At 38.7% G+C, this 27856-nt stretch overlaps 1 protein-coding gene across 3 annotated transcripts; it reads left to right on the top strand.

Moving 5' to 3' along the window:
• The first annotated feature begins 245 nt into the window (after positions 1-245).
• LOC122667801 (trafficking protein particle complex II-specific subunit 120 homolog) lies at positions 246-27737 on the top strand. 3 transcript variants are annotated; one of them, XR_006333863.1, is made up of 11 exons: positions 246-816; positions 3597-3803; positions 3955-4137; positions 4643-4752; positions 7340-7399; positions 11232-11514; positions 13304-13599; positions 14105-14982; positions 18811-19764; positions 27155-27450; positions 27483-27737. XR_006333863.1 is itself a non-coding variant. In XM_043864233.1 (10 exons), exons 1-10 carry the CDS (start codon positions 406-408, stop codon positions 27373-27375), a joined length of 3600 nt encoding a protein of 1199 aa, XP_043720168.1. In that variant the 5' UTR covers positions 246-405; the 3' UTR covers positions 27376-27737. The 3 variants fall into 3 exon arrangements, 2 of the variants coding, with proteins under 2 accessions (XP_043720168.1, XP_043720167.1); XM_043864233.1 differs by having other exon boundaries at positions 13307-13599; positions 27155-27737; XM_043864232.1 differs by having other exon boundaries at positions 27155-27737.
• Positions 27738-27856: the final 119 nt, after the last annotated feature.

The raw sequence follows: 27856 nt of genomic DNA, 5'->3' as shown, positions 1-27856 counted from the left end.
GATCGATTTGTACTGTTCTGATCCCGATCCGAGAAGGTTTTGGCAATGATCGATTCCGAGTCCGATACCTGGATTTTGAACCTTGGATCGGATAAGGGTAAATACATAAAAAAGAGGCAAATATGTCATAGGCCGATTCTGAGCGATCCGATCCCGATCCCGTGATTACGAACAATGCCCAGTGTGGATGTAATTGCCCCACTGTGGATGTAATTGCCATTTTAGCATTTCCTTCGAAATGAAATGGAAAACAAACTTCATCTGCTTCTTTTCGTTCCCTTCGATTCTTTTCTGCATCTGCCTCCAGAACTGCAACCCATGATCAAATGAACCGCATCTGAGAACTCCACCCAAAACCAACCTCTTAAAACCGCAAGACGCTCTTCTCGATTATTTGCAGCGGCAATGGAACCAGACGTCAGCATTGAGAGCGGTTGCGTGATCAGAATTGCTGTTCTACCCATCGGCTCGATCCCACAAGTGCAGTTGAGGGACTATGTATCGATATTGGTCCGTCACAACAAAGTCGAGCTCTCCGCCATCAGTTCCTTCTACACGGAGCACCAGAAGAGCCCCTTCGCTAACCAGCCGTGGGAGACTGGTAGCCTTAGATTCAAGTTCATGGTCGGTGGATCACCTCCTAGTCCGTGGGAAGATTTCCAGTCTGACCGTAAGATCCTCGCCGTAATTGGGCTCTGCCATTGCCCTTCTTCGCCGGATCTCGATGTTGTTGCTGAGCAGTTTGCAACAGCATGCAAGAGATACTCTTCTGCTCTTGTCGAGCGGTGCTTTGCATTTTGCCCTGGCGATTCTCAGGTGCATTTCCATGTTTTGAGTTTTACTCACTTTCTTTGTGTTAATTACAGCTCTGAATTGAACGATGATGATCAAATGAAATGTGAAGAAGCTTAAATGGGCCGAATTTAAGTCTGGCTGTTTGGTAGCTTATGAATATTGCTCGAACTTGGACCGAATTGTTGGAATACTCTTTTTTCTAGTGGTGTCTGTGCTATGTGATCGGAAAATTTTGCAATTTCTATGGACATCCAAAGGAAATGAAACTGGTTTATGTATAGAAGGGATGCATGATTTTCATTAGAATATTTAAAATCAACGAAGGAAGACATTACTAATTTACGTATTGGTGACTGAAGTGGATTATTAATTTTTTTAGTTTCCAAGTGAAGAAACTGAACTCAATTTAAAACTTAGGATCCTTCAATGTTCCTACTTGTCAACAGCAAATAAAATCATTGTGTATGATATGTCATTGGCTCCCTGCTGTTCTGATTGGTTTCTTACTCCCACTACTGAAGCCCATTTTTATTCCCTTCTATTCTATTTCTTGTACAGGAGATGATTGCATTACTAGATATGAAACTGGATAAACAATTTAATTGTAGAGTTACCCATGGAAGAGGTTTTTGATGGAGAAACTAAACTACAGGCTACCTGGATTATCAGTGAACAACGATCTGCTTCAGAAACATCAGTCCCCATATTTTTTAGTTTATGTTCCAGTATGTGTTCTTTGTTGTAACCCTCCCCAGACCCCGCAGTGGCGGGAGCCTCGTGCACTGGGTACGCCCTTTTATGTGTTCTTTGTTGTTTGCTTTACCCTAATAAATATAACAGCACTGCCATTACTTCCATTTGCCTGGAATCTAATAGTATTGAAAAGCAGTGTGTTAAAGGATAAACAATGGGGTTGTAGCTATGGAGCAGCCAGAATCATGGAGAGGCACGAGTATGCAAATATCTGCTATCCAGTGTCTGTGGTCTCATGTGCACTTTAGAGCAATAGGAATTCATTCATCCAATTGAGATGCCAGCGCCTAGGCAACTGCAGTTGCACACATATTTGTGGCATGGGGTTTCATGATCCTCATGCAAGCTGTGTGCCTTAGCTCCATGCTATTAGCGGATCATACAATAAATAGTCGGATCTGATATAGCCAATGTAGTTGTACAGAATGAAAGTGAAAGATATGATGCAGGTAGTTGGTAATATGCAGAGGGATCTTCCTATAATATATCATTCAAGTGTACCACCAAATATCTTTCAAATAATAGATGGTGGTTCAATGCTTAGAAGGCTCATAAGCCACAGGTAACACATGTTCAACAATACGGACCATCAAAGCCTATCATCGAATTGGTTATGAACTCAGAAAATGAGGTCAATTGTTAGGAAATATGAGATGAAAGGTTGATTGAAATGCAATATCATTACAGAACTTATTGTCCCCACTATCTGAGTTAGAATGAGCTGGTGGGCTGAAATTCTCCCTTGTTGGTGAGAACTCTAAATGTGTTATAGATATTAGAGAAACTAAATGAGTGACTGGAATGATTTTTCTCGTTTTCATAGAAAATAACATACAAACTACGTGTGAGCATAAATGGGTAGATAAGGATTTATCTTTCTACTTAAAGTTGGTTACATGGAGAGGTATAAAGGCATGGATCTAAAAAATCAATTAACTGATTCCTGACCTTCTTAGTGGAAAATTACATGAGATGATTAGCAAAAAGGACCATGCTTGGTCTACTAATTTTTTTGGGAGTGGTTACATAAGCCCTGTTTCTTATTCCACTCCCCCCGAGCAACTCTCCCTGTTAAAATTGTAAAATGTCCTTTCTAATTACATGGAGATTTGACGGTTGTTGCTGAGTTCTAATTTTCTATAGTTGTCTGATGTTATTGTCACACTGTGCTGATTGTTATGAGCTATTTTACTCTTAACTTTGTGGATGCTGCGTGTACTTCTTGTAAAAATTTGTAATATTTATCAAAATGGTGTGCCACTTCAGTAAGATGCATGTCTCACCTAGCACCTTTGGCAATAGAACGTTTTGGCACCTTGCATGTGTTGCTCGCCTTAACAACTAACTGTTATTAATTTCAAGGCTTGAGTCATGTTGTTATCTTAGTTGAGAATCAAAATCCAGTGGCAAGGCTCTTAAAGAATTTAATGTATTTATGGATTTCTTGGAAAGCTATGCAACTTGGACACAATGATATTTGGTGATGCTGTAAATGGGTGGCTGGTGGCTTACATAAAATCTCAGCATCTGTCCTTATAGGAGGCATATCATGAAACTGCATTTGGTAATGTAATTATGCAACAAGAAACAGGCATTTGGATTTGTTTGATAATTCGATATACATCGGTTTTTACAGAGTCTACAAATCAAGCTTGACAATTTGATGAAAGACTAAGAATTTGTCCTTATTGAGTTTTTTGTGTATCTGATGCACCTCACATGGCAAATCTCTCTCTCTCTCAATTTTTTGAAGTGTACTCATTGCATATGACGCGTATCTCCATCCTTAAAGGGTTTTGTTCTAACGTACGGATTGGTTGCAGCGTTATTGTCCCACAGTCCTACTGTTAACTTATGAGCCTCTGTAGTTGTCTAGTTTTCATTGTTGGGCAACAGTAATTTTGTTAATCTGTGATCCATATTGTGAGTCACTGTCACAAGACCTTTCTTAAACCTCCCCCTTCCTCCAGTTGTTAATTTTTATCCTTAGAATTCTTAGTTTCTGTCTCATGTCTGTTGTTAACTGGTTCCAGTGTTTTCTATTACAGCTAGAGGATGGTGGTAAAAAAGGGAACAATATAGTATTGTTTCCTCCTGCTGATCGGCAAACTCAGGAATTCCACTTGCTGACAATGATGCAAGACATTGCAGCTTCATTATTGATGGAGTTTGAAAAATGGGTTCTTGGTGCAGAATCTGCCGGAACTATTCTGAAGACGCCATTAGATTCTCAAGCCAGTCTCAGCTCAGAGGAGGTTTATGTTTTAGGTGTCCTAAGGATTTGTCAATTTCATTTTCTTTTTGTGTGTCCTTTGCCATTTGTTTCATTTATTTTGAAAGAATAGAAAATCATCCTCAGTATTTGTTCAACACTGGAACCTGAATTCTGATATGGCTAAACTGCAGGTGATAAAGGCCAAAAAACGTAGGCTTGGGCGGGCACAGAAGACTATTGGGGATTATTGCTTGTTGGCAGGCTCACCTGTTGATGCCAATGCTCACTACTCTACAGCATTAGAACTTGCCAGGTTGACAGGGGACTTTTTCTGGTATGCTGGGGCGATGGAAGGCAGCGTATGCGCCTTACTGGTAGGAACATTCTATGGGCTAGAAATATTAGAAAGCTGGTCTAGTCTGTCAGAAAGACTCTAGGATGCTACTCTACTTGGTGCGTATATGAGGGCATGTGATGACCATTAATAAATTGATCAAGATATCTCCTATGCTATGCTCTACTTGTCCAGATTGAATTATTCTAGCTGTCTTATCTGTTAGATCCTTTAATGTTTTAAGAGGAAATACTATAGCCTGTACAGGTTATATTTTTAAGATAAACCATGGTTGGTCCTGCCTCCTGCAGGCGATGTTCTGTTGTTTGTGTCCCAATTTGTAATTTTCTACACCCTACTAGCAAATGATCCTTTGTGATTGTCTTATGAATCCTTGGATTTCTCCTTGTTAAAGGTTGAAAAGTTTTTTCTATGTATATCAATCTGTTTCAAGATTTCTGAGTTGTGAGCCAAACCATATTAGATTTGGTGAATGAATTTCAGTTGTGTTAAGCTTGTGTTATTTATGTTTGTTTTGTGATCAGATAGATCGGATGGGCCAAAAGGACCAAGTTTTAGAGGACGAGGTGAGATATCGTTATAATAGTGTGATCCTTCATTACAGAAAGCCGTTCATGCAAGACAATGCTCAAAGGTGATTGAGGCTTCCATCTGCTAATGGATATTCTTGATGGTGAAACTGCATCTTTCTAAAACAATATAACCTAGGTGTATATATGATTTTGGTCTTTCTTAGATGCTTTGTTTCTCACGTTCATCTTGCCTTTCCTCTTGTTTCAATAAGAAGAATGAAGAAAATAGGGTCTGGCTGTCATTAATTTTGAGTAATAAAAAAGTAAGAACTTTTCATTTGTTCTGACAACCATTATTGGCTGTACTTTCCTCATTTATAAATTGCATTTTCACTTGAAAAAGGCAATTTTATAAACATTGGTTGTGAGTGGGTAATGTCAGGAACATAAATTATTGAATTAGAATGACTGTATCCACCATAACTCTAGAGTAGCTCCAGTGGGTGGCCAGATTATAGGAAGTCGTAGTTTATTACAATACCAATGGGAAATAATATGGTGCTAGTGGAAGGCTCAAAAGAACTATGAAGACAAAAAAGAACTTGGCTTCTGAGAAAATTACATGTGGGTGTATCATTTATTGAGAGATATGGCCCTAGTTACAGTGGAATGTTGGAGCAGCATTTTGTAGCTGATGCCAAGACAGCCAAGCAGTTGTGACAAGGCTTTCTCAAGTTGCTTTATTCAAGCTTTATTGCATGAATGGGTACAAACTAGGGAATTTAATCATTTGAATGTTTTTTCGTGTAATTTTGACTGCATTATTTATGCAGTTACACGTGGGGTAACTTAGGAGTTGATTGTTTTTGTAATTTCGTAGGAGATTGAGTTGTGGAGTATGCTTCAAACTCTATTTCAGTTTCAGGGTGGGATTAGGATTAGGAATTGTTTCCCTTTACATACTTGCATGTACCCAACGATTGGGATTTGGAATGAATTAATTTAAGCTTATATCGTTGGCTGCCAAGAGTTGTGGATGCGCTAATCTATCTCCTCCCCTCACATCTCTTCTCTTGTCTCAGGTGCTATCCAACTTACGTCTGCTTATTCTTTCTTCTTTTTATTCTTTTTGGTGAAATCTTTCTTCTTTTTATTATTTTACTGGTATTTCCTGCAACTAGTGGCACTAGCAGTTTGACAAGAGTGGTTTGATCTCTTTCGTTCCTCTTTCTTCCCACCTGAAATTTTGTGTGGTTGTTCTTTACCAAAGGGCAACTGAATCGCTAAAACCTTGGTTCCTATTGTTACTCCTACAGTGAGAATCAAAACCACAACCAGGTCTGGGTTTTGAACCACCGCCCAGATCTGTTTCAATTAACTATTCTCAACATATTACCTGATCACTGGGTCTGTTATTGGCTGTTTCTAAGGGGCCGAGGAGTTAGGAACTCTGTCCTAAAGTTTCATTTGATTCGGGAAGGTTGATGAGAGAGCTCGATCAATTTTCTCTAATCTGGTCCTGTCGTTACTGGTTGCTGTTCCTGTTACAAGTTTGAAGATGATATATTTTCCTATTTACAACTGAGGACAGTTACTATTACATTACACAGAAGTCCATCTTCTTCGAAGTTCCTACTGTTTTGTCCCATACTTGTTTAAAATTCCAGAATCATCATTTCCCTAAATTTTATTTACTGATTTGTCCCAATTCCTATTTATCTGTTCCAAAAGTGTCTTAGACTATTCTGAATATTTACAAAACTGCCACTATTGATTCAATTTGAGATATTTGTCACTTGTGGGCCAATAGCAAACCCATAATCAGGGTTATTGAACCTGGGATCACATCAATTATCTAACTTACCTCATTTCTTAATTAATCAGAGGTTTTGAGGTCTATTTCTTGATACCATTTGATACTTCATCAAGAAAATACTTGCGAGGAAAAGAAACTCACAAAGGAAATGAGATATAGGAAGAATTGGCTAAGCATCTACCTGTTGATTGCAAATTGGCTAGAAAGGTATTGGAACTTTTCTTTTTAGCTTCTCTGAGTTGAATGGAGTTGGTAAATGAAGTTGATCATATCCCTATACAATGGCTGACCATCAATTTTGGAGTCTGAGGGTATCTATTGTAGTGAGCTATTCCTTTTACAGTCTTTTTAGGGGGTTGTGGAAAAAGAAAAACTGGCATGTTTCTGATGTGGAAGAAGGCATTCCAAAGCTTACTCAAAATCATAGTCTCACTGCTAATAGACTGTGTCTGGATTATTGTTCTCAAGGAGTTTCCAGATGCATCACCCAATGCGTTTGTGAGCTGTTTTACATGTGTCTTGAGAGACTGACAATGTAGCTGATGCACATTTTCCATATGTGGTGCTATACATATAGTCATACTTTATGATTGCCATCTTGTTTCAAAGAATAAATACCTTGCATCTGGTTTGTCAGAAAAAGAAAACCACATGTATTTCTATAATGCATTGTATTCGTATGTATGTATATCAGCATTTTCTGTAGCCATCTGATCTGAATAAGTTTTGTGGATGGATAATGTGGGTGGAGTCAACTTCTGTGGTTTGTGAGGACTGACTTGAAGTTTCTGTTTTTATATGTTTATCTTCATAATTTTATTTACTGTTTCTGTCATTCCATTGACTTCTTGCTTGGAGTCCTAACAGTTTTTGTTCTGCTTCTCTCTTTGCAGAGTTTCAACTCTAAGCTTTGAACTCGAAGCCACTTTGAAATTGGCTAGATTTCTTTGCCGGTAAGCTTCTGTGAATAAGTTGTCTGGATTTCTCATATTCCCATTTATATGCTTATGTTGTTTGCATTGAACTAATTCCAGTGGCACACTCACACTGTTTATGTTTGCTTGAAATCTAATAGTAGTGCAAAAGGCTGTCATAAAGGGTGAAGATGGTGTTGTAACTGTGAGGCGTGTGTAATCATGGACATGCATGAGTATGCTAAGTATCTAACATATATAACATAATTGTCTTTGTGTCCAGGCCCCCTCCAACGCCTTGGGTCACCTAGACTCCATGACAACTATTATTATATAAAATTGAGCCCCCAACAAGTATATAAAAGGGTGTACCCAGTGCACAAGGCTCCCGCCATTGCGGGGCCTGGGTAGGGTCATAATGTATGCAACCTTACCACCCTTCGCTGAGAGTCTGTTTGCCGACTTGAACCCGCGACTGCTAGGTCCCAATGGAGCAATCTTACTGTTGCACCAATGTCTTCCCTCTGGCTCCCAACCAATAAATATTGACCCTCTTTTTTTTTTCAAAAATTAGTTTCAAGAAAATCAAAATTTCCATTTAGAAAATTAAAATATAAAATTAAATCTTACTCCGTGAAGGTGTCCCAACATATAAAAAATTGAACACCAACCAATATATTTTTACCCTATTTTTTGCAAAAATTAGTTTCAAGAAAAAAAGATTTACCTTCAAATTCGTAATTTGCCCAAATGTGGCTCAAATCCACAAAAGATTGAAGTAGATGCTCCGAAGTAGTCCACAAGGTCTTGATCCAGTAAAAAATTGAAGCAAATTGGCCAAAATCTGGATATATTGTAGTTTCCAAAGCTTTCAGTCAAAACAGGAGTTGTGCTCGAAATGATGAGAAATGACTGAAATGTTTCACCAAACTTGGAATTGTAGTTGTTTTGCCCCTCTTTTTGTTTCGACTTCGCTGAAATCAATATATATATCGTTGAAATTTTGATAGAACAAGGTAGATAAAACAGCCCAATTGGGCTTAGACATACCTTATTTTGGGCGATGGATGGGTTCTATGGGTCTTGGATCACTGGTTTATGGGGTTAATATTGTAACGGGCTGAAATTATATGCCCGTAGGTGGGCCTTAGGTCTGGACACGAGAATAGTAGTAGAAAGTTTCTTAACTTCTAAGTCGTTAGTATTTGAGTTAGACTAGGATACTTATTTGCAAGTATAGAGCAAGGTTTAAAGTATCGGTATCGAGTATTGTATTGGAAGGGTGATTTTAAGAGACTTATCATATCGCATCGGAGAGACGCAAGATACTCTAGATACGTAAGGAAATGCTTAGGATATATGCAAAATACAGTTTTGAACTATAAAGCAATATAAATAAGTAATATATAAAATATACCATGTATAAAAAGGAGAACAAAGTTGACGAGACATGTGCTTTCTATTAATTATATATAAAGGATGGGGTCTCTTACATGTACTAATACCAACATTTTTTAGGTATAGTATCGGTACCTTAAAGATACGATATATATATCGGTTAGTATTGGCGGTTATGGAAGGATACTTAAAACCTTAGTATAGAGTTCTGTTTTGAGTCTATGTACTAAATTCGGTATGTGAGAGTGATTAGGAGTCCTTTTATTAGTCCTTTTTTAGTATAGAGTTCTGTTTTGATCTTTCCTCCCTTTTTTCTTCAATAATTCTTCTTTTTTATTTCTTATTATTACTTTTTTAGTTTGTGGCACTCATGTTTTTTCTAAATTTCAGATTGCATTTTTTTTCATATATCTCTCTAGCTAGTGATCTGTATCATCTCAAATCTTGTACATCAGTTTCTGTTTTACTTTCTCTCCAGAATTCTGGTGTCAAATTCTGATTCCAGTAGCTAGAATTCTAGTTCCAGAACTTCAGTCCTGTTCTGCTAGTGCCATTAGGAATTGTCTGTGCAGGTCAAACCACTCTTATGTTTTTAGAGATAATTTGCAGAGTTATTCTACTGGTTCTGACTAATACTCAACCAGGATTCTAGCTTGTTCTGATATCTCAGGCCAGAGTTATGAATTTCTTCTATTTCTGGTCTATGTTTTCTGTTTCTGCAATTCTGTTTGTGGTAGTCTTGTACAGGAATTTTCCGGTTTGGGATTAGCCTACATTAAAGGTTATCAAAGGCATCCTGCTCCACCTCAATGGCATTCTTTTTTTGTAAATGAAAAAGGATTTAAGGATAACGGAGTTGGGACTTGTGAGTGGGCAAGCCTTGGCAACGGTTAAGTTGTGCTATTGCAAACTGTTGGTTGTGGATTCAAAACTTGGAAACAGCCTCTTCTACGAAGCAGGGGGTAAGGCTGCATACGTTTGTCCCTCCCAGACCCTGCAGTAGTGGGAGCCTCATGCACTAGGATGCTCTCTTTTTTTTTTTTTTTTTGGAGTTGGGACTTGGGATCATTCTTAACTGATTGTGTCCATAACATTTCACATTGAACAAGCCAAACAAAGGATCGGCTGGTTAATTCAGAAAGAGCCTAATAATTAGGGATGGCCCTGTGGCGGGTTACATGGTGGCCCCACCCTTAATGGTTAGTATTTTCACGCGTGTACATGGGCAAAGCAGGTTTTTTTTAATATTTTGAGTGGGTTAGGTATGGTGGCAAAGCCCAACCTGTTGCCACCCCTACTAATAATTCCTATATGAGATGATCCACTAGGTATGATGGATTGCATTAGTCCTTTCTGATATGGATATTGACCAGAAAATCTGTAGGTGATCAATGATTGCTCTTCCTTTGATGGACTTCTGAGTTACATACTTAATGTCATATTATGATAGTAAGAGAAGCTATTGAGCGAGTTTTCCCATTAAGTCTGGTATGTCCATTAAGTATTCAATTTGATTATCCTAGACATCAATAGCACTGGATGGGCTATCATGTAATGCCTTAGTCACCGGGTGGCCCACATTAGTGTTGTACATGTTTTCTCTAGAGTTGAGAATTTGACTTCGTGGTTAAGGAACATTTTACTCAAATAGTACATAGCTTGTTCGATTTTTCCGTACAAACTATGTTGGGCCAATATTTATCCCATGAAGATTTCTATGATTGATAGATATAGTAACAGAGGTTTTCCAGGAGTTGGTGGCACTAATACAGGTGGATTGGCTAAGTATTCTGTAATTTGGTTAAACGCTTGTTGAAGTTGCTTGTTCCATTCCTTGGGTTTATTTATTTATTTGTTTATTTTGAGTAATTTAATATCGGCTCACACCGTTAACTGAGCTATGCATGGCTGATGTGTTGGATTCTACTAAGGTATCCTCTTGTACCGGCTTGATATTGATCTATGACTAGTGAATTAGAGATCTGCTGTTACTGCTCAAGGAATCATCTGACCAGTGACCAGTCACCATATATAGGTTAAGCCGTCAATTATCTTTCTGATTTCCTCACTCTGGGGTCAGAACTGCTGCTGCAGTTGGGTAACCTTGAACATCTGTTTATGTTATTTTTGCATTATTTGGAATGGTTAGAACTCTAATACCCAAAAGGAATACAAAAGGATTTCAAGAAACTATTGCCGACAGTCCAGGATCTCCTCTGTACTTTGGTTGTTTTATTATAAACAGATGAGGTTGGTTTTGCTTTGAAGGTTCTTTTTGTCCCTCCCCCCCCCCCCCCTCCCCTTTTTTTTTGGTACACTTCATATTGTTGGTCCCTGCCTCTATTCATGTTTATCAAGTATTTGAGCTGAGTAGGTTTGTGGAGAAGCCTGAAGTTTTAGTTTCCTTACCAAAGTATTACTTTGGACTTTTTCTTCTGGGATTAATCATCACAAATATCTTTGGTCTTGGCAGAAGAGAACTGGCTAAGGAAGTGGTCGAGTTATTGATGACTGCAGCAGATGGGGCAAAATCTTTGATTGATGCCAGTGACCGGCTGATATTATATGTTGAAATAGCTCGGTTGTTTGGTGCTCTTGGTTATCAACGTAAAGCTGCCTTTTTTTCAAGGCAGGTTGCTCAGCTGTATTTACAACAAGACAATAGTTTGGCTGCTATTAGTGCGATGCAAGTGTTGGCACTGACCACAAAGGCCTATCGCGTTCAAAGTAGAGCAATCAGCTCAAAGTCTCCCAATGTGAGTTTTGAATAGCAACTGAAAGATTATCTTTCTTTGTTGTGGATGTTTGTTGTATTGCTTCTAGTATCTTTTTTTATATTTTTCCTCCCTTGATGTTATGATTGAATTGAAAATTCACCACTGCCACAGTTCTTTAAGAACTTTTGCTTTTTCAGGAGACCTCCCCCCACTTTTTCCAATTACTATCCACTATATTATTGGGACATTAGCCATTTAGCAGGAAACAAATTCACCATCTTATTGTTGGTTCAAGAGTTGCGTATAAAATGTTATTGCTACAAGGCTAAAAAGAGAAATGAAAGGGTGGCATGGAAAATTTATCATGTGATACAGGCATGCTGCATTCTGTCTTTATGGTTAGGGACTCACTTTATGCTTCCAAATTGCATCTTGACTGGTCATCCTATCTATGAGTTCTCTAGGTCAAGCTTCATCCTTGTTAGAGGTATACTAAAAATTCAACCTATCCTACTTAAGTCTGACACCTGACAGCTCAGAGTACTGTGATTAAATGTGACTTTAATCTGCCCCTCCAATAGATCATTTGATTCATTTCCCATTTTCAACACAGAAAGGGTATTACTTATCCTTGCACTTTGCGTTTGTGGCAGAGCCTTTTACTTTTGTCCCCTTACGCCACCCATTGCACTTGAATATCTATCTGCTTCGACACACACACAAACTCTCTCTGCTTTTGGTTTTTAATGTTTGTAAAGATTGTCTTGTTGACATATAATCACTTTCTCTCTCTCTCTATAGTGCCCCAGCTCTATTTCTTTTGTCAGATGTCAATTGAAGAAGTTGGTCTTTCTTGGTCACCTTTATACTTCTTTTCAGTTATATTTCAGGGCTTTCAACTTCATCTGTAATATGTAATTGGTTTTCTCTATACATTGAATCAATTCACCATTATAGTGAAGTTGGGAGCATCCAGCAGCAGTTTTAACATTTAAAGTAAGAAGATTTCTTCTCCAACTATGCATTGATGGCATGGTAGCATTATGATCTCATGCCTGGTCTCAGAAGCTCTTGGGCTAAGGCCGTTTTTAAGTGCTCCATTCATTTCTGATTGGACAGGTTAACCTGTCCAATTTTCTCAGAGATAACTTCTTAGAGATGAACCAAGCTCAGTTAGCACCATTCAAAGGAGCATCAATAAGATCTTTAATAATGAATTAATATAACTCTCTAACCTTTTTGTTGATGAGGCTTTCCATGTTGGAGTCCCTTCTAGGCATGAATGAGATGCTACTTCCTCCCATATGGTTGAGCTCTTTGAGAATGAGTCTCACAAGTTGTTCAATGCAGAGCAATGAGTTTTTGCTAGTCTGCAAGAAAAACTGTCCATTTGTATATCATCCACTGGAAGAAATCTAAAAACAGTGGTAATTGGAATCTCTGAATCTGAGTACTTTTTATTTTTATTTAGTTACATTGTGGCAATTCACATCCAAAGGTAATTAGTGCTTTGAAGTTTTGGCACGTGGATTGTAATTTGCTGATGCTAGATGAGTTAAGTGACTTATAGACAGGTTATTAATGTGTTCTATGTAATGAAAATGCTATATGAGGGTACAATCAGTGGCTGTAGTTTGTTGTAGTCCTTTCTTGAGGGTTTGGCTTTGGTCTCTTTTTCGTATTTACTCTATTTCCTGCATTCTAGCTTTTTTTTTTTGGTAATTAATTCCACCGTTACTTATCCAAAAAAAAAAAGGGGTCTGTAATGTGCTTTACGATGTTACGTGTCCTAAATTTCTGCTTCTTTATTTTTTCTCCTTTCTTCTGGAAGGAAATTGGATCAACTCATGCCGATACTGGGAAAATGCATCCCCAATCAGTTGTCTCGTTATTTGAGTCTCAATGGAGCACCTTGCAGATGGTTGTGCTGAGGGAAATTCTGATGTCTTCTATTCGTGCTGGAGATCCTCTTTCTGCATGGAGTGCAGCAGCTCGCCTACTTAGGTCTTATTACCCTCTCATCACACCTCCTGGGCAAAGTGGACTTGCAAGTGCACTTAGAAATTCAGCAGAAAGACTCCCTTCTGGAACTCGCTGTGCTGATCCTGCCCTACCTTTTATCAGGTATTCTCCTTAGACGTTATTTTAAATTTATACTGCTGCAATGGAAATTATTCTTAGGGGCAAAATGAGGTATCATACATTTTTTTTATTATGATTCTCATGGTGCAATTTATTTGAGAAGTTTTTGTGTTTTTACTGATAAGTGGTGGATGAAAAGTAATGAGATGGATTATTTCTCGAGGCTTGGGTAGCTGCAGCCTGTGCATGCCACTGTGGCTAACTTAGGTGGGGAGCTTGAATTTTTGTCAAAGTCCCACTGCAAAATATGCCTATCTGAATTGGTTGTTCAGTTATTTCTTTTAATCTTGTTGTCAAAATTTCTTCATCCTTGAAGGTTCTTCAACTTTTTTTTTTGGTGGGGATGGGGGGGGGGGGGAGGAGATCCTTCCACTTGTAAAATGAATTTTGTTGATATACATTGTTGTGTGCCCTTCCTAATAGTTCTTTTTCTTGAGAACAAATATGGAGTCATTGGACAGACATAATTTTGTTTTATTGGTTCCAGGTTGCATTCTTTTCCTCTCCATCCATCAGAAATGGATATTGTTAAACGCAATCCAGGGAGGGAAGAATGGTGGGTAGGCTCAGCTCCTTCAGGGCCTTTTATTTATACACCATTCAGTAAGGGAGAGCCAAATAATAGCAGTAAGCAGGAGCTGATTTGGATTGTTGGGGAACCAGTCCAAGTTCTGGTGGAATTGGCTAATCCATGCGGCTTTGACTTAATGGTTGACAGTATATATCTGTCAGTCCATTCTGGAAATTTTGATGCCTTTCCCATAAGTGTGAGTCTTCCACCTAGTTCATCAAAAGTCATCAGTTTATCAGGGATTCCAACGTCTGTGGGTCCAGTAACAATTCCAGGATGCACTGTTCATTGTTTTGGTGTTATAGCCGAGCACCTTTTCAGGGATGTTGATAACTTGCTCCTTGGAGCAGCACAAGGACTCGTACTTTCTGACCCTTTCCGTTGCTGTGGGTCCCCCAAGTTAAGAAATTTATCTGTGCCAAATATTTCAGTGGTACCACCTCTACCTCTGCTTCTTTCTCATGTGGTAGGAGGTGATGGTGCTGCTATCTTATATGAAGGTGAAATTCGTGATGTGTGGATAAGTCTGGCAAATGCAGGATCTGTTCCAGTTGAACAAGCACATATTTCACTATCAGGGAAGAATCAAGATTCTGTTATTTCAGTTGCATATGAAGCCCTAAGCTCAGCTCTTCCTTTAAAGCCAGGTGCAGAAGTTATGATACCAGTGACTGTAAAAGCTTGGCAGCTTGGCTTGGCAGACCCTGATAATGCTGCTGGCAAGAGTATTTCAGGAAATGCTGGGAGGATATCAAAAGATGGAAGCAGCCCCATGTTTGTTATTCATTATGCAGGTAGATAACCCTCCATATCAATGATGCCCACTTTCTGTCTTGAATAGTTTCAGTCTTGTTTATTATTACTGTCAGTTTAATGTAATTTGCTCGAACTGTTGGGTTGTTTGATTTTCCTCTGAAATGAAAACAGAAGGGCAAAACCAAAATACTGAAATCTGCTGGAAGTTATCTTGTTCATTATTTTTCTTGGCATTGAGAACTTGAGTTGGCCCATAACTGTTTTGAATAATGTAACTTCATGACTTGTATTACTTGGCTGTTAGTGGCAGCAGTTATGCTGCTCATAGTAGTGCCATACTTTGTTATTCATGATAATTCTCTGCAGCACCTGCATGTGGTGGGCTTCTATTTGGTGAAATTCTTTCATGCGACATTGTTCCCTTTGGTGTTTCTGTATATTCCTGGGTCGTGTTTTGGCCTATACAGTTTAGGGGGCTTTTTTATTCTCTTTCTTATCAGTAAATCGACATAAAAAAGAAAACATTTATTCAATTATATATTGGATATTCAGATACAGTCATACAGATATAATTACAAATATAGGTATTCATTTAATCAGTCAAATCCTTAATATATAAGTTTTGGATGGAACTTCTATTTTATGAAACATAACACTAATATATGAGCTATGGTTTATTAGATGGCCCACTTAGGAAGGGCTTCCTGTATGGTCCTAAAAGCTGCCAATGGCAGATTGGATTGGGTCCACAACTTGTGGACAGGTAGGCTCAAAGTTCCTTTGCTCACACGTCAAGCTTCAGCTGAGATGGAGCTGGTCACATCGCAAAGTAAAGCTTTAGAAATTCAGTAGGAAAATGAAACATTTGAAAAATGGTTGAAAACAAATGGACAACTGCAAATACGAGGGAAAATGCCTTTATGTAGGTGATGATATATGATTGAATTTAGCTACGACATTTGATAGGTGGCCAACCTGGATTATCCCCTATCCATTCAATGGTTCGAATTGTGAGCATCACTCTTCAATGTGGGAACTATTAGGTGGACCACATAGGATGGCCTTCATAAGTGGACAGTGCCAAAAATTTTGCCTTGATATATATACAATATGCCCATATTAAATCGTCCAATTCTTTTTAAGAACAATTTTCCTGATATTCTTGACTTGCTTTTATAACTTATAGCCTTATACACAGATAAATAGTTGTATATATGTGGTGTTTCTCTTGGTTTGAATTGACATCCACTTATTTCTCACATGTATAAACTGATTTATGATTTATCTGATAAAGCGGCAACAATATAAAAAGTTTTTTTTTTTCATAATTTAAGCGTCAGACAGTCACAAGGCTAGCTGATGCAGGACAAATCCTAGAAGCTAGGGAATCCCACAATAGGACAGGTTCACAGGTGTAACACCCTAGTGGGGACTTAGGCAAGGGCTGGAATTCGCACAACGCCACATTCAACATGAAACATAAAAGAGCAGAATTTACTAATGGCAATCATCAATAGAAATCACATGAATGCACACCAATAGGTCTTAGGAATCAAGTCTAGCAGCCTATATGGTTAAATCCACAAGGCTAGGCAAGTAAATTCATGGCATTACATTCAAGGATTCAGTAGGCATGCATGGCAGTCCATATAAGATAAGAAGCCATTAATAATGAGCATTAGAAACATACACAATACCAAAACAGTACAACTAGGGTAAAATAAATACTGTTTCAGGTCTGAAATTAATGAGAACTCATGCAAACATTATCAAAAATAAAGTTCTGTTTCTAGGTTTAAAGAAAGGGTGGGTTGCAGAGGTTAGGTTGGGGTTAGGGTTTCAAGGAGAAGTCTGGAAATGGGGAAGGGATGGTTAGGGACTGGTTTAGGAAGGGGATTCAAAGAGTTTTGGCTAATAGAGAGGGAGGGGAATGGAGGGAATAATTTTTTTAAATGGGCTGGGAATGCTTCAGTTACAAGGACAGGGAAGGAAAGAGGGGACTACGACTGTGGGAATGGAAGGGGAGTGGTGGAGATGGTGGTTGGGTTGTCTTGGTTGCAAAGGGACAGGAAGGGATGGGGGGTTTTGACAGCAGCAGTAGGGGGGGCGGAAAGGGAGAAGAGAAAGGAGAGCCGTAGGGGAGAAGGGAAGAGAAAGAAAGAAGGAGGAAGAGATGAGAGGGAGATAGTTCGTACCTTTTAGAGGGAGAGAAGTCGCAAGAGTTGCAATCTTTCTTTTCTTCATTCATTCGTTGCCTCCAAACAGTCTCAGTACAACTTAAATAAAAACTGAATAATTTAAATACCAGAAATACCCCTAATCTAAGTAAAACCCACATACATAACCAAAGTACCTAAAGTGCCCTCACATAAGTTATAAGGCTGAAACAAAAACTGCAGAAATAAATAAATAAAAATACCAAAACACCCTTCACTTATTTAACATAAGTCCTAAGGTAAAAAGACCAAAATAACCCTAGAAGTCTAAACAGCCCTCTAGAAGTCTCTGAAAGCATCGTCGAACCATAGTAACTGGCCCCGTAGTAGTCTCCTGCGCCTCTGGTAGTGGTGCACAAAGGGCCTCCGGTAATGGTGCGGCATGATGTCCCCATCACTAGCGCTCCTTTTCCCCTTTTGAGAAGAAACATGGATAATCTATCTTGGAGAAATTCAAACATATGCAAAGCATAAATCTCAATTTCCGGGATTCTTGGGGTTGCCATTTCTGACATTCTATGTCCATGTCTGAAGATAATATAACCAAACTCAAGGAGGAGTGCTATTGGGGCTTATGCTCACAACACTCTTATAGAGTGTAACCCTAGCAATAGGATACGAGTGGACTACACTAGTGAACTGCCTTTTCTGTGACTTGGACCTGCTGGTTGGGTGTTGACACTTATATGATCTACCACCTTTTAGACTTTGGCCCATAGTCTCATTGTAGACTGACTTCCATGTTGAGGATTGATGTCTTGTATTCCATGGTTCGGGTTGTCAGCCGCCTCCAAGGGTTACATGGGGGGTAATTTCGGAAGTTGTATGATCTACCACCTTTTAGACTTTGGCCCATAGTCTCATTGTAGACTGACTTCCATGTTGAGGATTGATGTCTTGTATTCCATGGTTCGGGTTGTCAGCCGCCTCCAAGGGTTACATGGGGGGTAATTTCGGAAGTTGTATGATCTACCACCTTTTAGACTTTGGCCCATAGTCTCATTGTAGACTGACTTCCATGTTGAGGATTGATGTCTTGTATTCTATGGTTCGGGTTGTCAGCCGCCTCCGAAGGGTTACATGGGGGTAATTTTGGAAATTGTATCTTTATGTTTTCCCTTTAAATTGGTAGTGATGGGGGGGTTTATTAGGGTTAAGAGGGAATTCTTTGTAAACAGAGAGGCGAGAGGAAGAGAGCTTGTAAACCCTATTTTCTATGGCTAGTGAAGCCGCTCTCATCTCACCATGGAAGTAAGCACCTTGCCGAATCACATATATCCTTGAATGGTGGTTGCGTGATTGTTCTTTCTTTTGTTACGTTGTGTTTTCTGCATCGTGGATAGGTTTCAGTTACATTCAGACAGTATGACTTCATCTATGAATTTTTGCTGCTTTGCTAGGTTTAATGTCTTTTTTCCCCCTGGAGTGGATTGTTAAAATCTTTGAACAGTGTCTGCTATATTATAGATCTTTGTATCAGCATCGGTTGCTGCATGGTAAAACTTTGTTGTTATGGATTGTATGCTGACAGCTATCAACCAGTGTCATCTATTCTTGTGACAGCTTGCTTTTATTATTAGTGAATGAAGAAAGAAAATTATGCAAGTACACATTTCTTAATGTTTGGCCTCTTCCTATTTTTCCTATCAGGGCCACTGGAACATCCCGGAGACAGCAAAATAAATGGTAATGTTGTGCCTCCAGGTAGACGTCTGGTTGTTCCATTGCACATCTGTGTTCAGCAGGGGTTGTCCTTTGTGAAAGCTCGTTTGCTTTCAATGGAAATTCCAGCACATGTTAGTGAAAACCTGCCTAAGCCAGTTTATCTAGAGAATGGTTCTATGGAAGAAGCCACAGTTCCTGATACCAAGACTGAAAGCTTGGTACAGATCGATCCATACAGAGGAAGTTGGGGTCTGCGCCTTCTTGAGCTTGAGTTATCTAATCCAACTGATGTTGTATTTGACATTAGTGTTTCTGTCCAGCTGGAAAGTGCAAAGGATGAGGATACTTCTACTTTTGTTGATCATGATGCTGCTGATTTTGGTTATCCAAAAACTAGAATTGATAGGGATTACTCTGCAAGGGTACTGATACCCCTGGAGCATTTCAAGCTCCCTATTCTTGATGGATCATTTTTTGCAAAGGATTCTCAGGCAGATGATGTTACCACTAGTAGAAGTTCAAGCTTTACAGAGAAGAATACCAAGGCTGAATTGAATACTTCTATCAAGAACTTGATCTCCAGAATAAAGGTCAGATGGCAATCTGGACGGAACAGCTCTGGGGAATTGAACATCAAGGATGCCATACAAGCAGCTCTGCAAACATCGGTCATGGACATATTGCTGCCAGATCCGTTAACTTTTGGCTTCAGGCTAGCTAAAAATGGTACTACACAAGTTGACTCATCAAGAGAATCCAATATTCAAGTGAAGTCTCCAAGCTCTAAAGGTTCCATACTTGCACATGACATGACTCCCATGGAAGTTCTTGTTTGCAATAACACTAGGGAAATGATCAAGATGAGACTTAGTATCTCTTGCAGAGATGTTGCGGGCGAGAATTGCATCGAGGGTAGCAGAGCTACTGTCCTATGGGCTGGTATGTCTAATGCTATCTTTCTGTTTCTTGGCTTTTCTTGAGAATATTGGGATCTCTCTATTTCTTTGCTCATGTGTATGTGTATCTAGCATGCGTATCCCTTATACATACGTTAGTGTCTTTAAAAGATTGGTAGACATTTCTTATGACCCATATGGCCTATGATGAAAGCTAAACAAATACTGCCATATATCCGCATAAGAAAAATCTGTTCTATCAGACTCTGCTTTCCTACAACTTTCATCAATAATTATGGTTTCCACTTTAATGAAGTTTCTTTAGTGGTACTGAATACTGATATCTTTATATAAGGTTATTGCTTGTCCATTGAAAATGTTTGGAGAGAATGTGGGGTGAGGTATTAGACGGATAAGAATGCTATGGTACCTCTAGGCCCGTCTGTCATGGTTAGACAGAGTACATGTGGACCTTATTCAATGATAAGGTTACCCAAGAAATGATATTACTCAAGGAGAAAGTGGTATATACTGGAGTGTCTAACTCGAATGGGCTTGGTGTTGCACCTTGCATGGATGAGGGTTTTGATTGACTTGCAACACAAAGAAAGCTTAGGAGTACACATAAATTGTTGCAATTTCTTGTTCTTATGAGTACTTAGAAAGAAAGAGAATTTGTTGCAATATCTATTCAATTTTAACCATACTACATAAATATGACTAATATAAAGAATAGAAAGCAGCAATAATGCCTATTATCATTTCTCAGAACTGCAAGAAGGACCCTATGCCGTCAATAAGTCATGGTTTAATTGGGGGGGAGGAGGGGAAGGTAGGATCAGGGTTTTAAGTATCCTGCCGAATCTACCTATACTAACCGATACATATCTTATTTTTAAGGTACTGATACGATACCTAAAAATATTTGATATTAGTATATGTAAAAAACCTCATCCTTAATATATAATCAATTGAATGCACTTGTCTAGTCGTAATTTGTTCACCTTTTATGCATGAGATATTTTACATATTACTTATTTATAGTGTTTTTATGCTTCAAACTGTATTTTGCATATATCCCAAGCATTTCCATATGCCACCACCACCACCGCCACAACCGCCGCCTCCACCACTACTCCCTTCCTGGCCCCTGTCACCACCACCCTTTCCCAAAGAAATATAGAGAATCTATTCTTAAAAATTGAAATACCAAATGGATTTCTTATTCTTGAAATATTTTCAGATTGATGCAACCAAAACCATTTCAATTTCCTGACCAAAAATCTATTTGTTGACTATTTCATGAAATCAATCCGAAATTGAAATAGAAATCATACCAAATCTGGCCTTAGTAATTAAACATGGTTACATAAATAGAAACGTAAGTAAATAGCAACTAAACTAATCCAGCATAATATCTTCCTTCTCTTGCTATCTTCGATAGGGCCCACAGAATCTCAGTTACTCCCTTGGACTTCCTTCTCCATGCAAGGCCCATGGATCCACTAAATCTGGTATAATTCTCTTGGAAGAACTGCTGGTCGATGGGCTAGATATATGGCCTAAATAATCTCAGCATATGGGTCCACAAATACTGGCTTGATGAGAACAAAAATCTGGACAGGCTGCTGGTTCTTCTCTCATCGATCTACATCACAAAGGCTCTAATTAGATGGGAGAAGATGATATGAAAATCAGGCTTGATCCAACGGTTGAACTCTTAGGGTCTGAAAATTTCTACTCGAATTAGGAATTCCCAAATCTTAGAATCGATAGACAAACTTGATTAGGGATAGATTTCAGTACCAAATAACAAGCTTAATGATAGTCAGAAATCTGAGATCAGACTTAGAAAACGGAATTTTAAAATTGATAGAACTGAAAGCAGACTTGTTCTAGGAAAACAGGAAATCCGTTTCAAGTTTGAATTTTGAAACCGTTAGAAGGTTCAGAACTGAAAGCAATTGCCAAGTATGGAAGCAGACTTGAAATCAAATGGTAAATTTGAAGTTTCAAAAATTTCCTAGTTGGAGTAGGAATTCAAGGAACTAGAAAAAGATAGGATTTTATGGTAAGAACAGAATCAGAACTAAAAATGATATGAAAAGAGAAGAGAATTTCAGAAACTAATCTTGTAATCAATGGAGAAGAAGAAGAAGAAGAGAAGAGAATAGAAGAAATCAAGTCTAGGATACCAATCCTGTATGCCAAGCTCAACAGCCACAAAACTCTTAGAAAAATCTCATATTTTTTACTCAAATCATTGCCATATAAAGACATTCTAAAGTTCTTAAATTGACTCATAAAAGGATTCCTAATCATTTTATACTGACTTAATGGAAACAGACTTAAAACAGAACTCTTAAAAGCTATCAAGTATCTTAATCTAATTCAAACACTTAACTACTAATCCCGTGTACTAACTTTATTACTTATCCCCACTTTATGGGGTTATGAATTAGGCTTATTATATCAATAAACCCAAAACTAACAAGCCCAAGGCCCATAGAACCCAATTATGGGTCAAAATAAAATCTTCTGAGGCTCAATTGGCCTGATTGGACACCCTTAACTGCATCACCTATGCCCCTAGCTCGTGGGGAAATAAAACCCCACTTTCTTTTTTAGAAAAGTGAGAAGTGTTAAAAAGAAAAACCCAGAAATAAGCTTGAGGGCACTGTGAAGCTGATTCAAACCTTACACAAAGAACTGCAGAATTATGCCCGATAGATCAATATATAATTACAAAATTTATCCAAGTCTTATTTGTGCAAAGAGGTGGGGGGGGGGATCCTTGCACTAACTACTTGCTGTCAGCCTCACAAATTCTGCTCCTGCCATTCACTCCATTTTCCATCATTGGTTGAATCACCACATTTCAGGACTTTTTTTTCTATCCCAATCCAAAGTAATTTTCTACCTTCCCCTCTTGTCTAGTGACACCTCTAAGTTCAGAATTTCATTTCTCATTCTATCCATCCTAGACTTGGACATCATCTATATCAGTATCCTCATTTGTTCCACCTCCTTTCTTCTTCTTTTTTTTTTTTTTTTTTTGGGGGGGGGGGGGTAGACATTCATCTTTGTCATTGCCCATCAATATATATGAAACATGGTTCATCATATTCCCAATTTATAAGATTTGCTCTTTAGTTTCAATTAAATATGCCTTGTCAAACATCTAAAAGTCTCTGCTTCATGCTTCATCCAGCCATCTCTGATAAGGGAACATCCTTTTGTTTTTTTAGATGAAAAAAGAATTCATTACCAAAACCCTGCAAAAAAGGTTGGGGGCAGGGACTCGGGGAGAATATATGAGAGAAGAAAGGGGGAACCAAAAACACAGCTCCAAAGTCAGAAGACTGAATTATGGAAACAAGTAAACCCCAGGAGACAACAATATGCCTGTTCCTTGGGGTAACATCCTTAATCTCTCCCTTTGAAGGATTTTTGGTTGGTTGTCAAGTGGACGAAAAGAGTAAAGTTCAGGATGCTCTCGTCGTACATCAAAGCCAAATTTTGAAATCAATTAGTGACTTGAGAGGTGCAAAGTAGAGCACAATCAAGTGCAATGCTTTTTCTTTTCCCATTCCTCTACAACCATTTGAACTGATAGTGGTACAATATTGTGGTAGAGGTGTAGAGCTGATCCAACACTGTTGAAAAGATACTACTGCTTCATAGTAACAACACTGTTATGAAGATGCTCCTGCTTCTTAGTAACAACACTATATTAAAGACGCTCCATCACTTAACCATACAAGGTATGAATAAGGGTTTACTTGGGCTGGCCCACAAAGTGATGTGGTCTGAATTGGCCAGGCTTTTTGCATACCCCTAGACACGAATGGAACTCTATTTTCATTTATGCTTCCTTATCTCCGTTCAATAATCATGGGACTTTTGTTTCTGCAGAAACCATAAGGGCCTTGTGTTCTCTTTGACCAACTCTTTTCTTGACTAGTTGAAAGAAATCTACTTATTCTTGAGTCAGACTTGTTGGATCATGACAACACAGGAGGGGGTGAATTGGGTTACAAAAAAAATCTTTGAACTTGATCTCTAAAAAGCCCAAGACACAAGAACACTCAAGAAGAGAGGTTGTAATATAAAAGGTGTGCAAATGAAAATTAAAAGGAGTGACAATTGACACACAAGATTTATAATGGTTTGGTAATCTGCCTACATCCTCTCCTAATATCACAGTTGGCTTTTCACCATCTCCAAAACACACTTACAATGCTTTTATGTGCTCAATACTAACCCAAGTAATTATGGCACACTCAAGCCTAGTGGTTTCAACAAGGCTCACTAATGTAGAAGGGGTTCAATTAAGAACCACTCTACAGGAGGATCGTTAATTGTTGCAGCAGATCATCAATAATGGAAGCAAATCAGAATTAGAAGGTAAACACCAAAATAGAAGGTAACAAATACTAGGTAATCCAACCAGCAGTTTGGTGTCAAACTTGGATCGAATGGAGCAAGCAGTGAGGAAAACCTTTGCTGGAAATCACAGCCAATTCCAATGGCTAGGTTGAGAGATATGAGGCTGACACCAAAACAGAAAGTTAAGCCCTGCAGGCCAAACCAGCCAACATTTAGACTCAAATCTGGATCGCGTGGAGGCCTTGAAGGGATGAAACTTTGCTGCTAGTTTATTTCAGTTCTGATGGACAGAAGTGGAGAAATGAGTTGGGGATGAAAATAGAAGGTTGGTGCTGTAGAACAATCCAGCCAATAGAAGGGCCTGCAACATGGATCAAGTGGAGTGTCTGGTGGTGTGATTCTGCTCTCCAATTCTCAACAGATTCTGATGGAGGGTGGTGAAGATATGGATTCAGAGGTTGTAGCAAAACATCAACTTGCAGGAGCAGCAATAGCAGTCTTTGGAATCAATTGAGGATGTATTCTGATCTTCAGGTTGAGTTCTTAATGAATTGTTGCAGTCACAAACAGAAGCAGCGATGGAGATCGAGTAGGGGTAGGAAAAGAAGATAGAAGAAGAAGAAGGGGGTAGGGAATGGCTATCTCAGCCTGGGTCTCTCACCCACAGCTATCCCAGCTATTGAACAGGGGTTTTACTCCCATAATCGAGTGCAAAGATGCCTCAAAACTTCATTCATTAATTCTCTATCTATCAATTACAATAGGTGCCTTTATATATACTGAGGCTTGGCTACAGAAATAGAAAGTAAAACTTAGCAACTGTTTGGAAAATAGAAAGTAACGAAGTAGTAACTAATGGAAATAGAAACTGAATGAAATTGGAAACTACTAAAGGCTTTATAACTCAGCTATAACCAAATTAGAAACTACCTAATATAAACTGAAAATAGAAACTAAACTATGGCAGTATTAGGATAGAATATCCCTCCACATGATGGGCCTACAAGATCTTCTAAAAATCAATCCCAAACAAAGCAAATTTTGGCTGATACTGTTCACGTGAACAGTGTTTTAGTCTTCAACTTGGGTCTTCTAGGATGATTCCCATCAAGGCAATATGTGCTGTGACACTGTTCACGTGAACAGTACCATATGAACAGTAACTCCTGACTCTTCTCTTCTTCATGCTTCGATCTACATCACTCACCAATAACAATACTCTCAACAATGACGAGAAGAAGATTAACAAGCTCAATAGCCTAGATAAATAAAATGAAGCTCAAAACAAAACCTCTGGAAGGTGAGTACAAATGAATAGCTCAAGTAAAGATTATCACAAGATTGGCTGTTTGGCAGTAAGGAGACTTAAAGATGTTCAATTTCAAGCACTTAGTCACTTGCCAAGAGGCCCTAGCAAAGGTCTTAAATAATTCTCAAGAGGAGCTCAAAAACCCTTGTCAAAACAAGGTCTAACAGGCAAAAAATTGCCTAACTGGTCGACCGCCATTTTCAGCTACTCATCCAGATGTCAGTGACTGTTACTATATATAGCCGTTTGAACAGTAACCGGAACGACACCGGTGGACTGCCCAAGTGACCAGATGGTCTCCGTCTGCTTCCGGTACAAGAGCCAGAAAAAGTCAACTCTCTGGAGGTTTGCAACAGGTTACTACTGGTGAGCTGGTGAAGCAAACAGTTCCTTAGAACTCTCAAGTAGAGATAGCAGCCGATTGGAACCGGCAAACCGCTGAAGTGACCGGATGCTTTCTAGATGCAATTTTGAATCAGATTTTGACTTAAATTCCAACATTGTTCTAATAAGTTCCAAGTCAAAACTACTCAATTAAGGTCATGTTAAATCCCGAGGTGGTCTACCAAAAGGTCCTAAGTCAAGGTATACCATTGTAGATTAATTTAGGTCTTTTGGTTATCTCCCAAGTGTCCATGGTGTGAGAATCACTTTGCATAGGATTTTACAAGAGACACACAAAATGCACATAGAAAATCCTTAGTCTAGAGATGTCTTCAAATATGATCCTTGATGAATGTATCCTTTGAAGCTTTTGATCCACTGTATAGAATGGAACATCTCCAGCAAAAACTTGGTCTGACACAAGGCACATGATCCTCAGTGAATTGTCACTTGCTACCAAAGATGGAAGGTCGAGAACCTTGACCAACCATGAATCCATTGCCACAAAGTATCCTGCATACTTACACAATACATAACAAGGGGTAAATAATTAATTGATATCAAACACATTCCCATGGTTTCCATAGTTTAGTTCTCACCTCAACAAGACTGTCACAGGATTTGTCTTAGTAAGGGAATGTGCTCAACCAACTCATTCTTTAGGTTCATGTGTTGGGAACCACAGTTGGAGTTCTCCTCACAAGGTGACTTGGAAGTTTGTTTCCCTCCCTGAATTTGGTTGGGAGGAGCCCATGAGAGAATTGATACCTGTGATCTGATTCATAGAAGGAAGAAATGGAGACGTTCCCCAGCTGTATGTTGTGTCTGGAAAGTGGAGAATATGAGTCATGTTTTGATGTTTTGAACCTTGTTTATTCTAGTCTGTGGGACTATTTCTTCACCTCAAGTACACTCTATTTCCTTACTCTGGCTCTAAATAAATTTATTGTTATTCAAAACAAAGAATCTTATGTTTTTAATATTAATTTATTGTTATTCATAAACATAGTATCTTATGTTTTTAATATTAGTGGTTTCTTATTGATAGTGGAGATGGCAAGGCCATGATCTCTTTTCTACTCCATTTGCTGAAACGAGTATTGACTGTCAGGGACTAGAAATTTCTACTGACCCCACTCCCTCCTACTCTAGTTTGCCCTTAGACCAGTCAGGTGTTGATGTGTAAACAGATGCTTATGTGGAGAAGTTGCTTTTGCTATAGAAGATCCAAGATGAAATTATTAGTTGCTAAAAAGATGGTTAAAACTCTGTTAATGCTTGCTTTAATATTATTCAGTTGTTTTTACTTGTCATTTTATTATTCATTTGTTTATTTCCATTATGTGCCAAGGTGTTTTGAACGGCATCTGTGTGGAGGTTCCCCCTCTTCAAGAAATTAAGCATTGCTTTTCCCTGTATTTCCTGGTTCCGGGTGAGTACACGCTAGTAGCTGCCGCTGTTATTGATGATGCTAATGACATTCTCAAAGCTCGTGCCAAAGCTGATTCATCTGATGAACCGATCTTCTGTCGTGGGCCTCCATTCCATGCCCGTGTCATTGGGAGCACATGATCTTTTTATCCACCTCAATTTGACTGGCAGCTTGTATTGATTACAAATGATGGATGGCCAAAGAAGACCAAGTGATACCTTGTGGTTCAGGACACAGGTTTGGTTGGTGATACTCCCATCTCCAACGAATGCATTTCTGCTAATGCTTCATAGTATGTGTAACTTGATGGTTTTGGGGGCCTATGTATAAATGTACGTGTGGGCACCAGGCACAGGTACTGGATTGAGTTCACAAGACAGGTGGGCGGTGAAAATTTTCTCAGCTTCATGGAGTTCTATTAAAGGGAAATTATAGGTGGTTACGGAGGACCTTTTGCGTTCCACTTTTATAGTTCCGGCTATTGGATTGTTATACTCGTCTCTATACTTGTGGTTGATGAGTCATTGATATTCTGTTTAGAGGGTGTACAAGAAATTGATAATTTGACAGCGATGATTGGAGACCTTCAGCCAAAAATTGGAGAAGATTAAGAACTGGAAT

This window comes from Telopea speciosissima, chromosome 7 (assembly GCF_018873765.1).
Source record: "Telopea speciosissima isolate NSW1024214 ecotype Mountain lineage chromosome 7, Tspe_v1, whole genome shotgun sequence".
Taxonomy (NCBI): domain Eukaryota; kingdom Viridiplantae; phylum Streptophyta; class Magnoliopsida; order Proteales; family Proteaceae; genus Telopea; species Telopea speciosissima.
The sequence above is the reverse complement of the archived record's forward strand: the minus strand, read 5'-3'. Positions and strand labels throughout refer to the sequence as shown.

Excerpts from the sequence above, each read along its gene's own strand:
- LOC122667801 (XM_043864232.1), top strand. The coding sequence starts at position 406 with ATGGAACCAGACGTCAGCATTGAGAGCGGTTGCGTGATCAGAATTGCT. Across the intron at positions 4,138-4,642 it reads GCAGCGTATGCGCCTTACTG|ATAGATCGGATGGGCCAAAA; the intron begins GTAGGAACATTC and ends TTTTGTGATCAG. Across the intron at positions 4,753-7,339 it reads ATGCAAGACAATGCTCAAAG|AGTTTCAACTCTAAGCTTTG; the intron begins GTGATTGAGGCT and ends CTCTCTTTGCAG.